General features: G+C 43.6%; 1 protein-coding gene across 2 annotated transcripts in view; it reads right to left on the bottom strand.

Moving 5' to 3' along the window:
* Window positions 1-14,606, bottom strand: part of LOC137534120 (pulmonary surfactant-associated protein D-like) — a 144,168-nt gene that overhangs the window by 19,500 nt on the left and 110,062 nt on the right. For both annotated transcript variants that reach the window (XM_068255493.1, XM_068255492.1), the window contains exons 3-4: window positions 7,635-7,733; window positions 1,618-1,704 (exon numbers count right to left, since the gene is read on the bottom strand). In XM_068255493.1, the coding sequence (XP_068111594.1) occupies window positions 1,618-1,704; window positions 7,635-7,733 (186 nt within the window). The remainder of the gene's footprint in view (window positions 1-1,617; window positions 1,705-7,634; window positions 7,734-14,606) is intronic.

The raw sequence follows: 14,606 nt of genomic DNA, 5'->3' as shown, positions 1-14,606 counted from the left end.
TTCCGCCACCAATTAAGCTTTCTTTGGGTGGTACATTTTGCTAAGAGCTACCTTACTGTAAATGCATTTTAACAGTAAGAATACGAAAAAAACGTAAAAAATTCATTATTTCTCAGTTTTCGCCCATTATAGTTTTAAAATAATACATGCCTCCATAATTAAAACCCACGTATTGTATTTGCCCATTTGTCTCGGTTATTTCACCATTGAAATTATGTTCCTATCACAATGTATGGCGACAAAATTTTATTTGGAAATAAAAGAGCATTTTTTCCGTTTTGCATCCATCACTATTTCCAAGCTTATAAAAAAATAGAAATATTTAATCTTTACATAGATATTTAAAAAGTTTAGACCCTTAGGTAAATATCTATGTGTTTTTTTGTATTGTAATGTTTTTTTTTTATTATTAAACATTGTATGTGGGTATTTTTGGGAGGGTGGGATGTAAATAGTATTTGATTTGGGTAAATATGTGTGTATTTAAATTTTTTTTTACTTTTAGATGTAGTTTTTCTTTTTGGCCACAAGATTGAGTTTGTTTACATGACGTCACTCTGTATGCTTAGAGGGACATAAGAGTCAGAAAAAGCGAAGCTTCCGAGAGAAGCTGTCGCTTTTTCTGCGGGGGAGAGGAATCAGTGATCGGGCACCATGGCCCGATTCATTGATTCCTGGGCTAACGAATCCGCGGCCAGGAGCGTGCGTGCATGCGCCCGATCGGCCACGGGAGTGCACATGTCCTCCTTGACGTAGAACTACATCAAGGAGGACAAAGTGGTTAAATACTGTATGTACACCTATTCACACATTTTTGTGGATGCCTCCTCCCTTTCAGTGATATCCGAAACCAGCTGTGTTTTGTGGGTCCTTTTTAACCCCCATACCCCATTTTTTGGAAGTGTGTCCGTGCTATTGAAGAGACAAGAACCAGAGTGAGAACGGGTTTTACTTACTGGTGAATATACTGTGGTTGCCGGTCTTGGAACCCACCTTTGTGAGTATACTGCACATCTAATACTGCTGCGTGGCCCATAGCCTCGATACACTACACTATCAGGGACTCCCAGTGTTCATGTCTCCTTTTTGTCTCCTCTGGAAGGTCCTTGGAATCCACTGGTCACCCCAGGGATGTAACTAGAAATCACTGGGCCCCCCCTGTGAAACTTTGGATAGTGTCCCCCTCAGCTGTTGCTGGAGGGGGGAGCGCTGATGGTAGCGCTGGGTGGGGGGGGGGGGATCAGGCCCTCCTCCCCACTGCTTTCTGTTCCTGCTGTTTCCCCTTCTTGCACTGCTCCCCCTACTGCCCCTAAAAATGTCCCTGGCGGGCCCCAGAAACGGAGGCCCCCTTCAGGCTTCTACCCCTAAGGGCCCCGCTGCAGCTGCATACCTTGCAGGGGCTATTTTTACGCCACTCCCACCTCCTTCAATTACTATATAGCTGTATTTGTACAACTTGCACACATTCTTTTAGGGCACAAAGACTCCTTGAGGGACAATTGGTGTTGTAAATTGTTCACTGTGTTGTCATTTTAACACATTCACACTATATCAATACAGGAAATAGCATACTAACTAACAATCAATGAATTATGCCACTTTGTTTTCACGAGATACCTGGGCTTCCTTTATCTCCTTTAAACCCTGGCAATCCTGGCAAGCCAACTCCATTGTCACCTTTTTGACCTTTAAATCCAGGGGAACCTAAGAAATCACAAGTAAAATATTCACAGCATTATTTTCACAATAACAAGTATGATCCTATACTATTATATTACAGCATGTAACAATACTACGTCAAAAGAATTGGTCATGGCACTGGTCACTAGTAGGCATCTACTGGGCCCAGCAAGTCCATAAATCCAACTCGCTTGTCAGTTTGATGAAAGTCTCCACTGCCAAGCCTGTCCTTGCTCTCCGTGTGATAGAGGCCTGGCCTCTGCAGTGATGCACTGGTGTATAAATGGAGATGTGACATAAGTGGAAAAGTTGTCAGTCAACAGGAATAGAGACTGTAGAAGGCTCACAAGCTGGAAGCTTACTGTACTTGCTTCTTTTAAATTGGCCAATAAACTAGAGCTTGTATTTTACAGACAAGATGTCTTGAATCAGGATAATAATCCTGATTCCAAATATGCGGTTTGTAAAATACAAGCTGTAGTCTCCAGCAATGCTTAGCTACTAAGATAAGGAATTACGCACACAGTGTTACTCTTCCCCTGCATTTTTTCCACCCTCCTTGCTTGTAGAGTTGTGAGACTCAGGTTGGGGACTGGAATGATTTGTCTGTGACCTGTCCACACAGGAGCAGAGCTTACTAGCAAGTAAGGGTTAAAACATGCTAGCAAACTAGCCAAGTACATCTGTAGGTAACGTTTCTCCCATAACAGCACCATCATTTGGACAATTTGCTCTGCTGAATAGTCCCTGAGTTCTGTTTGGGATGTTAACATTTTGTTCGTATCATTGCTGACATGACTAAGCTTAATGTTATCACCTGAGTAAGGCAAAAAATATCTAAAGCTCACCATGAAAACATTGATTTTGATCAACCACATGGGCCCCAGGCCCCCAGCAGCCAGTCAGCGTGCCCCCTTTGTGCTCCCCCCCCCCCCATAAATTTGAAGCAGGAGCCGCCACAGATGGCGACAAAGGGATATTTAAAAAATGACTGATGCGACATTGCGGTGTGCATACGCGGAAGCGCACTTCTGCATAACCCGAAGCAGGAAGTGACAGTAAGCGCACATCACTTCCTGCTTGGCCCAGTGTCAGATGGGGAATACAGTGTAGTAACATGGTACGGTATTCCCTGGAGGGCTGTTTCTGGTGGAGCAATGCGGTGCGGCGGAAGCAACGTACCGCATTGCTGCCACTGGCTTATAGGGTGAAACTAGCCTGAGAGTAACATGACTACTTATATATGTTCTACATACCTTCAGACTGCAGTAATTACTTTTTGTGGCTATATGCAGTGCCCTTGTCTATAGCATCTACCCAACCTAGGAGTAAGTAAGCAAGTCACTTCAACACTGTATATTGTAAAGACATTACTGCCATCTTGTGTCTGACTAATGTCAAAGCAGTGCTGTTTTTGGCACCTGAGTAGATATTAGAGAATGCTAATCCACAATTTTATCTCTGGTAATGCATAGACCTATAAAAAGGCCCAGAAAGCACTTACATATTCCCCTGCAAACAGTTGCTTTATAAACCTCTGCTTTGTTGAAACTACAGCCTAAAGCTTAGTTTTATGAATGCTAACGGAATGCTGGGTAAAGGCAGATTCAGATCATCAGCAATCCCTGCTGCACTTGCTTACAGCATTGTCCTTTCTCAATTTAATGTTGTCCAACTGTCAGTTTCGTATACAGGACTTAAAATACAGGTCCATCTCAAAAAATTAGCATATTGTGATAAAGTTCATTATTTTCTGTAATGTACTCATAAACATTAGACTTTCATATATTTTAGATTCATTACACACAACTGAAGTAGTTCAAGCCTTTTACTGTTTTAATATTGATGATTTTGGCATACAGCTCATGAAAACCCAAAATTCCTATCTCAAAAAATTAGCATATCATGAAAAGGTTCTCTAAACGAGCTATTAACCTAATCATCTGAATCAACTAATTAACTCTAAATACTTGCAAAAGATTCCTGAGGCTGTTAAAAACTCCCAGCCTGGTTCATTACTCAAAACCGCAATCATGGGTAATGCTGGGAATACACGTTTCGTTTTTGCCTTCGTTTTAGCCTTCGTTTCAATTGTGCCTTTTGTCCTTTTCATTCCCGAAATAATCGAACGTACGGTTAATATCACCACCCACGGTTTCGTTTTTTTTTTCGATTCTGATGGTTTCGTTTTTCCAATAATCGAAGGCTGCAAAGAAACGAAACGAAAATCCCTTTTTACAGGGACGGACTAACATAAACGAACATATAATCGATCTGAACAGCCATCAAGCCTACCAATGGCTCGATTAGATGGATAAAGAGAGATAATATCAAACATGTTCGATCACTAGTCGTTCGTTTTTGGGGTCTATAAATCGAAACTATAATGAGATTATGACTATTTTCACATACGTTTTCAACACTCGATTCGTTTACTGAACGAATCGAAGGCTAAAACGAAGGCAAAAACGAAACGTGTATTCCCAGCATAAGACTGCCGACCTGACTGCTGTCCAGAAGGCCATCATTGACACCCTCAAGCAAGAGGGTAAGACACAGAAAGAAATTTCTGAACGAATAGGCTGTTCCCAGAGTGCTGTATCAAGGCACCTCAGTGGGAAGTCTGTGGGAAGGAAAAAGTGTGGCAGAAAATGCTGCACAACGAGAAGAGGTGACCAGACCCTGAGGAAGATTGTGGAGAAGGACCGATTCCAGACCTTGGGGGACATGCGGAAGCAGTGGACTGAGTCTGGAGTAGAAACATCCAGAGCCGCTGTGTACAGGCGTGTGCAGGAAATGGGCTACAGCATACCTCCCAACATATTAAAGCTAGGAATCGGGACACTTAGGCCACACCCCTAACCACGCTTACCGGTATCCATGGACGCGTACCAGCATTTGGTTTCCTGCTTCCTGTGACGTCACAGGAAGCAGATTGAAGCCGGACATCGGTAAGCATGGACCCAGGTAATGACAGCCCGCTCCGCACTCTGCTAACGGGGGGACACACAGGGGGTGGCAGATTCCAAGGGAGGGAGGGAGGTAGTAATGTGGAGCACGCGTCCCGCATCCCACTTACCCGAGGCTGGCGCCTCGATCATTTTTTTTTCACCCTCACTGCCCACTTCTGCCCGGGACTTGGGGGGCTCATACCGTGCTAGCGGGAGAGCCCCCCAAAATCGTGACAGTCCCGACGAAAACGGGACGGTTGGGCCCTCTGGCTACAGGTGCCGCATTCACCAGGTCAAGCCACTTTTGAACCAGAAACAGCGGCAGAAGCGCCTGACCTGGGCTACAGAGAAGCAGCACTGGACTGTTGCTCAGTGGTCCAAAGTACTTTTTTTGGATGAAAGCAACTTTGCATGTCATTTGGAAATCAAGGTGCCAGTGTCTGGAGGAAGACTGGGGAGAGGGAAAAGCCAAAATGCCTGAAGTCCAGTGTCAAGTACCCACAGTCAGTGTTGGTCTGGGGTGCCATGTCAGCTGCTGGTGTTGGTCCACTGTGTTTTATCAAGGGCAGGGTCAATGCAGCTAGCTATCAGGAGATTTTGGAGCACTTCATGCTTCCATCTGCTGAAAAGCTTTATGGAGTCCCCCAACTGCGCTCCCCCTCTAGCTTAAGCTCAGCAGCAGCCGCCGCTATTAGTGAAAGGCAGTAGGCGGGGATGACTCACCTCTTCCGCGTTCCAGCGTGCGTTGCACTGTCCTCACTTCCTGCAATGCCATCCATTTACAATACAGATGCACAGAGTATGGAATCGCACACCACAGTCGAGGTGCTGAACCAAGTAAAGTCCACAACAAATTTCCATAAGGTTCGCACACTCTTGGATACCAAATCCCGTTTATTCAAAATGCGTGACACACCATTCCAGAAAACCAACGAATCGTTTCGGGGCCCCTCGGGGTCCCCTTTGTCAAGGTAACAGCACAGAATGGTTAACGATTAACCGGTTAACCATTCTGTGCTGTTACCTTGACAAAGGGGACCCCGAGGGGCCCCGAAACGATTCGTTGGTTTTCTGGAATGGTGTGTCACGCATTTTGAATAAACAGGATTTGGTATCCAAGAGTGTGCGAACCTTATGGAAATTTGCCATTTACAATACAGTGGGCAGCATAGCAGGAAGTGGAGACAGTAGAATGCATGCTGGAACGCGGAAGAGGTGAGTCATCCCCGCCCGCTGCATCTTACTAATAGCGGCGGCGGCTGTTGCTGAGCTTAAGCTGGACAGGGAGCGCAAATGGGGGACCCAGGTGAGGGGGGGGGGAATCCGACCCCCCTCCCCGCCTCTTACTAATAGCGGCGGCGGCTGCTGCTGAGCTTAAGCTGGAGGGGGAGCACAGATGGGGGACCCAGGTGAGGGGGGGGGGGGGTCTGACCACCCTCCCCGCCGCTGTGCCCAATACCCCCTTCCTGCCCGCTACCCTCTTATGCGGCGTATGCTACGCCGCGGGTCTGCTAGTATAAGTATAATACAAAAAACAAGTTTGCAAAACAACAACAAAAGATCAAGTCAGTTAGGATTAAGGGAAACCAGAGAGTATACTTATACATACATGGGGGTTCCTCCAGCTCCATACGTTCAGATCGCTCCCATGCCGCTGTCCTCAGCCTTCTCTATCTTCTCTTCTCTACTACTGCACTGGTGCAGAAGGCTCCCAGCTACGGGAGCGAGACCGAGGAGCGCACTGCGCATGCGCCAACTGGCCGCTACTGGTAGAAGTTACAGGACCTGGTACCGACGATAAAAAAAGGCTGAGGACGGTGGCGTGGTAGCCATCCATGTGTACGGGGCTAAAGGAAGCCCCAGGTATGTATAAAACTTTTAATAAGTTTTGTCTCTGTTACACGCTAAAGGTGCGTACACACGCACTACTTGCGCCAACGACGGGTCCGTCAGACTGGGCGGATGTTCAGCCGACAGTAGCACATGTGTACACACTGTCGGCAGATTGATAAGGCTGTTTCTGAATGATCCGCTCAGATTTGAGTTATCACGGTTTAGTGAATCAAGCCCATGGTGTGGTGCACTTGTCCTGTGGCAGTAGAGCCAGGGGCAGGATAATCACCCCACTCCTTGTACATTACCCTGTGGCAGAGTGCGCTGACAGATTAATGTGCATAGCTACACCCCCTGAATAGTGACCTCCTCCCTGCTGGACAGGAAGTACATCACTGTTTTCTGCCTGATCGACCCTGTCACTACAACAATCAAAATAGATTGTTGCAGTGGTGTAGACACCAATGCCTGCTGTGCAGTACTGTTCATACCGCTTGGCAATGCACTGCAGAGTCTGTGTCGCCTGTCATTGTAACCTATTTCACTGTATCATGCTGCACCGCAGGGAATGTGGCCAGTCTCATAGAGACTACTGGCCACTCAGACGGGGAAGCGTACTGCCAGATGATGTGTGACAGAGGCCTAAGGGCCCGTTCAGACTACAAAATGCGGACCGCAACGCATGCGGACCGCAACGCGTACGAACGCACGCATGTCCGCGTTCGTATGCGTTGCGTGGCTGATCCCATCACTGAAAAGTGAATGGGACAGCCGCGCGTTTTTGTAAAATCTGCGTGCAGCATGCGTTCCCGGACCGCACAGGTCCGGAACGCATGCTGTGTGAACATCAGACATTGCACTCTATGCAATGTCTGATGTCGTGCGTTTTGGCCACCTGCACGCGTTTCCAAAACGCGGCTGGAAACGCGTGCAGTGTGAACGGGCCCTAAATGTCCAGGTTATTGTAGCAGGTTCATAGCTGTCATTGTAATTGTAGAACTACTAATTCACTTACCTCTCAGCAAATATTTTAACGGAAGTAAAAGCTGCAGACTTGCAGAAGACAATTTACAATAAGCTAGATCGCTCAGGTTCTATATCCTTAGTTGCGATGGTGTACGTGCAGGAGAACAGATTAGTCTATTTATGTGAACATATAGAATGTCTTACCACCATTTCCCTTTTCCCCAGGAATGCCGTTTGGTCCTATTTTCCCTGGTGGGCCGGGGCTTCCTCTTTCACCTTGAAGTCCAGGTTCTCCACACACACCTTAAGAAAACAAATTATCATTACCGGTAGTCTAGTTAATGTTGCAGAGGGTGAAAGCAATTGAGGCAGGGAACACACTTGACTTTCAGTTTTCCGCGCGCTTTTTTCTGCATACTTTTTCTGCACACCAAGTGTGTTTTCATGCAGGAAAACGCGCGCGTTTTTTCACAGCAGCTGATGTAATTGATAGAGAAAACTGACAAAATGTGCAGAATCAGGATGCAGAATGTCAGTTCTTTTTCTGCGCGCGAACAACACAGTAAGTGTGTACTAGCCCATTGATTAACATGAGTTCTCAGTTTTTCTGTGCAGAAAACGCGCACGAAAACTGTGAAGTGTGTTCCCTGCCTCAAGCTTGCCATAGTGAAACTGTAATGAATCTGTACTAAATATTGGGCAATTTGACAACATATGTTGACTCAAAGGACATCTGTACAGGAAGATGCGCGTACAGCTCAGCTACAGAGAACTCTGGCACTGTGTTTGGCCTGAGGAAGTGCGCTGAGACCCACGAAACGCGTTGTTAAGTGCAAATTAAAGTTCATTGTCATTATGTGACTTTGTCGTCATTGAGGTAAGCAACCTCAACCCTTCTGTATTAATAGTTTTTAATGCAGTTTTATCATTATCTGGGTGCCTCTTATCCCCCTTTGTGCACAGTAACACTGCAGAGCTGGCTGCACTGTTGCACATGTTAGTTCTCTGGCTTTTGGTGTTTATCCTAAGGAACTCCAATGCCTGCATGCTGGTTTCAGGTGTGTGACTAAGACAATTCTAAAGCCAAAAAATAAGCCTCAAAATTCAACAGATGGCATTTTTAAAAGTAAATATGGCAGACCCCTTGTCTCTCTCTTTAAAGCGGACCTGAACTCAGAACTTCATCTCAGCTCTAAAAGATAAGCAACAGCATAATAACATTAAAGAAAAATATTTCTTTCTTACAGCTGATTCAATTCCTACAGTAAATCTGCAGTTTGTCTACTTAGGCTGTAGACACATCGTGAGTGCTTTCTGAGAGCTTTTTTGACCCTCAGCACTTTCTGAGTGTTTTAAAAAAAAAATGCTTCCATTGACTTACGTTAAAATCCAGTAAAATGGCTGCAATCGTTATCCTTAAAAGAAAAAGAGATTTGGGTGATTTTACTGCGATTTTAATGTAAGTCAATGGGACATATTTTTTTAAATGCTCAGAAAGCACTGAGGGTCAGAAAAGCTCTCGGAAAGCTCTCACAGTGTGTCTACAGCCTTAAATGCTTTAATGGAAGCAGACATATTGTTAACATCCTGTGTTTACAAATGAGCTATCTGCCGTGACAGTCAGCTGACACAGCTAAGGGATCAAATTACAACTTGTGCTTATTCACAGTAAAGGTGGCCATACACTTGTTAGATTAGCAGCAGATAGATCATTAGATAGATTTCTGATCTATCTGATGTGTTTAGGAACATTTTTTACTAGGAACAGATTTCCAATAGATTTCAGTATGAAATCTATTGAAAATCGATTTCTGATGGCATTTTTTTGCCATCAGATTTCCATTAGGTCCAATGCAAAATGATAAGCAATCTCAACAGATCGACCTAGAATTACCAGCATGTCAGATCGATTGAAATCGATGTGTAAATTATCTATCTAACCATCTATCTGCCTAGCAATTAGGCATTGTTCTACTCAGCAGGAGATAACAAGAAGACAATGCACCAGAGATAATGACCAGTCTCTACAGAAAATAATCTAACAGAAAATCTAACAGAAAATTGTATGGTGTGTACTAAGCATAACACATTATATGTAAATTGGTTAACTATCTATTAGATATCTTATCATGAATTCTCCAATGTGCTGTGTGTGTGTATATACTGTATATAGCTCCCACTAATAAAAACTGGCATATTTGCATGGTTAGAGTAGGACTCACCAGATTGGGGACACTTTGGAGCAGTTGGTGAGCTTAAGCGCGTTAAAGCGTAACCAAGAGCCCCTGTCGCTGTTTTCCTGTTGTGTGCTGCAGCCCCTCTGTATACTCTTCAGACTCTTTTAGAGGACAATTTCTTAGTTGACGCTTGGAGGGAGTGTCATGGCAACAAACGAGGATACACTCATCAATCAGTAGCACACAATACATATGCCAAGCTGGATCACATACTGCTCCTAACCTCTATGGTCCCCCAGCTACTTTATGTACGACATGTTCCTACACCACTGTCTGATCACGATGCCATCCTGCTGTGCATGGACACCCGAATTTCTGTCACCCGTAGGACTCCCTGGAGACTAAACGAATCGCTTCTTATTGACCCATCCACACGTAATGAAACATTTGAAGCCCTGTCCCATTATTTCGACCATAATGTCCCTGAAGATACTACCCCCATGAATAATTGGCTAGCCCATAAAGCCTTTATAAGGGGCAAATTAATCCAAATTTCATCTCGTATTAAAAAACAACGCTCTGAAAATTTCGTACGCCTATCATATAAGCTTAGAAGACTGACTTTACTTAATCAATCAGATCCTTCTAGATATTTATGTAAACTAATAAAAGATACACAACTAGAATTGGATCTTGTACTTTCACGTAAGGTGGAGAAGGCAGTGAGGTGGACCAAAGCCAAATTTTACCGTTACGCAAACAAGGCAGACACCCTTTTAGCAAATAAGCTGCGTCAACGGGAAAAAATTAACCACATCTATAAAATCAGGACCCCAGAGGGCAACATTACAGCTCATCCAGCCAAAATACACGAGATTTTTCATTCATACTATTCTCAGCTTTATACCCCCCCTTTACAGCACGACCCTAATAAAATTAATGAGTTCCTAGATCAAATCCATCTCCCTGTAATTACCCCAGAAGCTTTAGTGTCACTCAACAACCCTTTCTCTGAACTAGAAGTAACTAAAATTATTCAAAAACTCAAATTGCACAAAGCTCCAGGCTCAGATGGCCTCTCGGCACTATATTACAAAAAATGTCTCCCACACCTATTTACCCCATTAACTAAGGCCCTAAATTCTTTACGTAAACTAAATCATATCTCTTCTGAATTTCTGGCCTCCACAATCACTATCATCCCTAAACCTCACAAAGATCCCCTTAAAGAGAACCAGAGATGAAGCACCCTCATGTATTTTATTACATTTATCAGTGGGAACATGACAGTAAACACCTACCCTGCTTTTAGTTTCATTGTTATCTGCTTAATTAGTCTATTAGCAGCTGTGATAAGAATCCACCGACTATTCAGTCGAGGTTTGACCTGGAATCATTATAGCTGAGTCACTCTTCTGTGAAGTGTTTTCAAGCCCAAGCCTTCCCCTCTCCTGGCTTAGATTTCCTGCTTTGCATACTGAGAGCTGTGATGACTGGGAGGGGCTGCTCTGCTGAGAGAGAAGCTCTGTGGCTGCAATATGATCCCTGTGTGCTCTGTGTGCACTAGATACTGATAATAACGGCAGTTTCATTCCTATGAGAGACACTTCCTACAGGCAGTACATCATACCAAAATGAAAGCACACAGCAGCCTTTCTCATATAGCCTAGATAGCAGCCTAGTCTCATATAGCCTAGACAGCACATCCAGAACAACTCATATAACCCGTAAGGAGAAGGGATATGAGCTGGCGGCCATATTTGATTTTTCCTGGAGCAATAATGGATAAAAAACACTAAAAAAGGCACACCAGAGCGGCAAAATTATCAGGTAGAGCATTTATTCTATTCAGCTATCAACTGATATGTTTATTTTGTGTGAAACATTCATCTCTGGTTCCCTTTAATCCAAAACACTACCGCCCCATTTCCCTTTTAAACCTAGATTATAAGATCTTGACAGCCATGCTAGCGGCCCGTCTTAATAAACTTCTCCCCCGTTTAGTCTCCAGGGACCAAGTGGGCTTTATCCCACATAGACAGGCCTCTGACAACTTAAGGAGGAACATTAATATCATTGCACATGCGCAGAGGACCAAAGCACCTCTAGTGTTATTGGCCCTAGATCTTGAAAAGGCCTTTGACACTGTGACATGGCCATATATGTTTGAGGTCTTCAGGAGATTGGGTTTACAAGGAAACTTTTTCCACTGGCTCACACTATTAAATTCCTCACCTCAAGCTACCTTAAAACTTCCAGGTACCTCCTATCAACCTATTAATATTTCTTGAGGCACAAGGCAGGGTTGCCCCCTGTCACCTGCCATTTTTGCGTTAGCTATGGAGCCACTTGCAGAGCATGTTAGACTACACCCTGATATTTCAGGATATGCTATTCCCCCCCTCACAGCAAAACTGAGTTTATTTGCAGATGACGTCCTTCTTACCCTTACTAATCCTATGGTTTCGATCCCCAATCTCCTGAAGACCTTTCGCTCCTTTGGCCTGATTTCAGGTTTGCAACTTCATATTGACAAGTCAGAAATTATGTTTTGTAACTATCCTAAAGATATGGGTAGAATGATGGCCTCAATATTCCGATTTCAATTTCAACCTCATTATATCCAATATTTGGGTGTCAAGCTATGTAATGATGTTTCCCAAATATACAAGTGGAACTATAGACCCCTGGTGCAGGAGCTTTTGACCCTCCTTTCACAATGGGATTTCCCCCATCTTTCCTGGCTCGGAAGAGTTACAGCCATAAAAATGACGTGGCTACCAAAACTTACATATTTCTTCAGGGTTCTGCCCACCCAAGTACAAACTTCAGATCTACAAAAGTTGCAAACGGCCCTATTCAAATTTATTTGAAGAGATAAGCACCCCCGTATCTCAAGAAAAATCATGCATTGGCACAGGAAAGATGGGGGTCTCTCAGTTCCGCACCTGAAATGATATTTTAATGCCTCTCAATTAGCCTCCCTGCCACTTATTTATGCAGGCCCCCACACACCATTGTGGGTTTCTTTAGAGAACGCCTTTCTATCCCCAATCTCTTGGAAAGGGGCTCTGTGGGCGAAAACACCTCTTCCAGCTACTATAGCAACTAATTCTCCCATATCAGCTTTTACACTGACTATCTGGCGTAGATATCACTTTAAATGGAACCTACAATCCCAGCCCTCCCCATGGACAGAATTCCTCCAAAGTCCAGATTTTTTACCTGGCCAAGACCTGTGGGCTTTCCATTGGTGGCAGCTAAATGGCATAACCTCACTCAGAAGTCTGATGATAAGAGGCAAACTCTATACCTTAAACCAGCTTACTGCCGAAAAAAATGTACCGTCTTTAGAATACTTCAGGGCCTCCCAAATCCTCCACTATTATAAACGCCTAGTATCATCAGCTCAAGACATACAGCAATCTTCTTTTAAGAACATCGGCCTACATGATCCGTTGCGTAAAGGAATCCTGTCCTTTCTATATTGTACCTTCAACCAACCACCCCCCGACTATAAATTCTCATATATGTTGGATTGGGAAAAAGATATAGGTACTAATTTAACTAAAGAACAATGGTCACAATGTTTAGATACCCTCTCTAGAGGTAGCCTGCAGACCTCTAATCTAGAATCTTCACTTAGGCTTTTACACAGATCATATTTAGACCCTGTACGTCTACATAAAATTGATCCATCTTATTCCCCCCAATGCTTCCAAGGTTGCATGGGACCACTTTCCACACATGGTGGACATGCCCAAAAGTCGTACTATTCTGGTCAAAAGTAACCAGAAAAATATCAAGCCTATTCCTTTTCCGTGTAGCTAAAAATCCTAAGGTTTACCTGTTAGGATTAAAGCCTCCAAGATTTACAAACTCACAGCATAGACTTTTGCAATATATCCTTGTAGCTGCTAAAACCTATATAGCTTCCCAATGGCTACAGCCTTCCCTCTCTTTGGCAGTATTAGAACGAAGAATTGACCATATAATGGTGTGTGAACGGCTTAATGCCTTAATTAGAGATACAATGGATCAATTCATTAATATCTGGGAACCATGGGTAGAGTTTAGAGGGAACCTTAATCTCTCAACGGTTTTGGAGGCGTAGTCAATCTCTCAATTTATACACACAAGAGGCTCAAATCAAAATCAAAGATATGACAATAATGACAATTTTATGATCCCGGGTAGTGTATCCCTGTTTCCCCTACTATGATACTACAACTAAAACTTTAAGTTTACTTCATGAAACCTTTTGTCATTATCAAACCTGTTACCCCCAATATTACAGATTTTACTTTTTTCTTTTTTCCCAGGAATACAGTTGTCTAACATCTTTGCTATATGTATGTTATACAGCTTAATTATGTAACGACTGCAATTTTGTATATTTTCTTATGCAGTCGCCCTGCCCATGTTGGGTGGAGTTGACTCTTTGGCTAACTATGTATCGTTTTCTACTGGTTCCATAATAAAATACTTTGAAACTAAATGTTATTTGTCTTGTCTAATTTTTCTCTTGGATTGAGCAGAAATGGTACATGCTAGGCTAGCTTCAGTTAGTAGTGTTGGTGGTACAGCGGATAAGGTACTTGCTCACCACACAGTGAGACCTGGGTTCAATTCCCAGCCACGGTATGTAAGCTGGCTTTTGAAATACTATAATTCTCTGGCAGATGAGACCCTCAAATAGGTAGGAGGGAAGGAGGCCTGTAATTGAAAATTGACCTTAAAATAGGGGTTTATGAGAAATCTAGATTTTTGCCTGGGACTTTTGATGTGTATTTCACTCAATCATGTCTGCCTCCAGGTAATAGATTCCTTGAAACATGTTTTCTATCATTTTTCCAGTCGGTAGAATTTTTTCTATTTTTCAAAGTTTGTCTCCCCATTGAAGTCTATTGCGGTTTGCGAACCGAACCTTTCGCGGAGGTTCGCGAACCGAAAATCGGAGGTTCACGACATCACTATATATATATATGAGTTTTGTGGT

This window comes from Hyperolius riggenbachi, chromosome 10 (genome assembly GCF_040937935.1).
Source record: "Hyperolius riggenbachi isolate aHypRig1 chromosome 10, aHypRig1.pri, whole genome shotgun sequence".
NCBI classification, from domain to species: domain Eukaryota; kingdom Metazoa; phylum Chordata; class Amphibia; order Anura; family Hyperoliidae; genus Hyperolius; species Hyperolius riggenbachi.
Note: the sequence above shows the minus strand (reverse complement) of the source record. Positions and strands in the feature narration are given on the sequence as shown.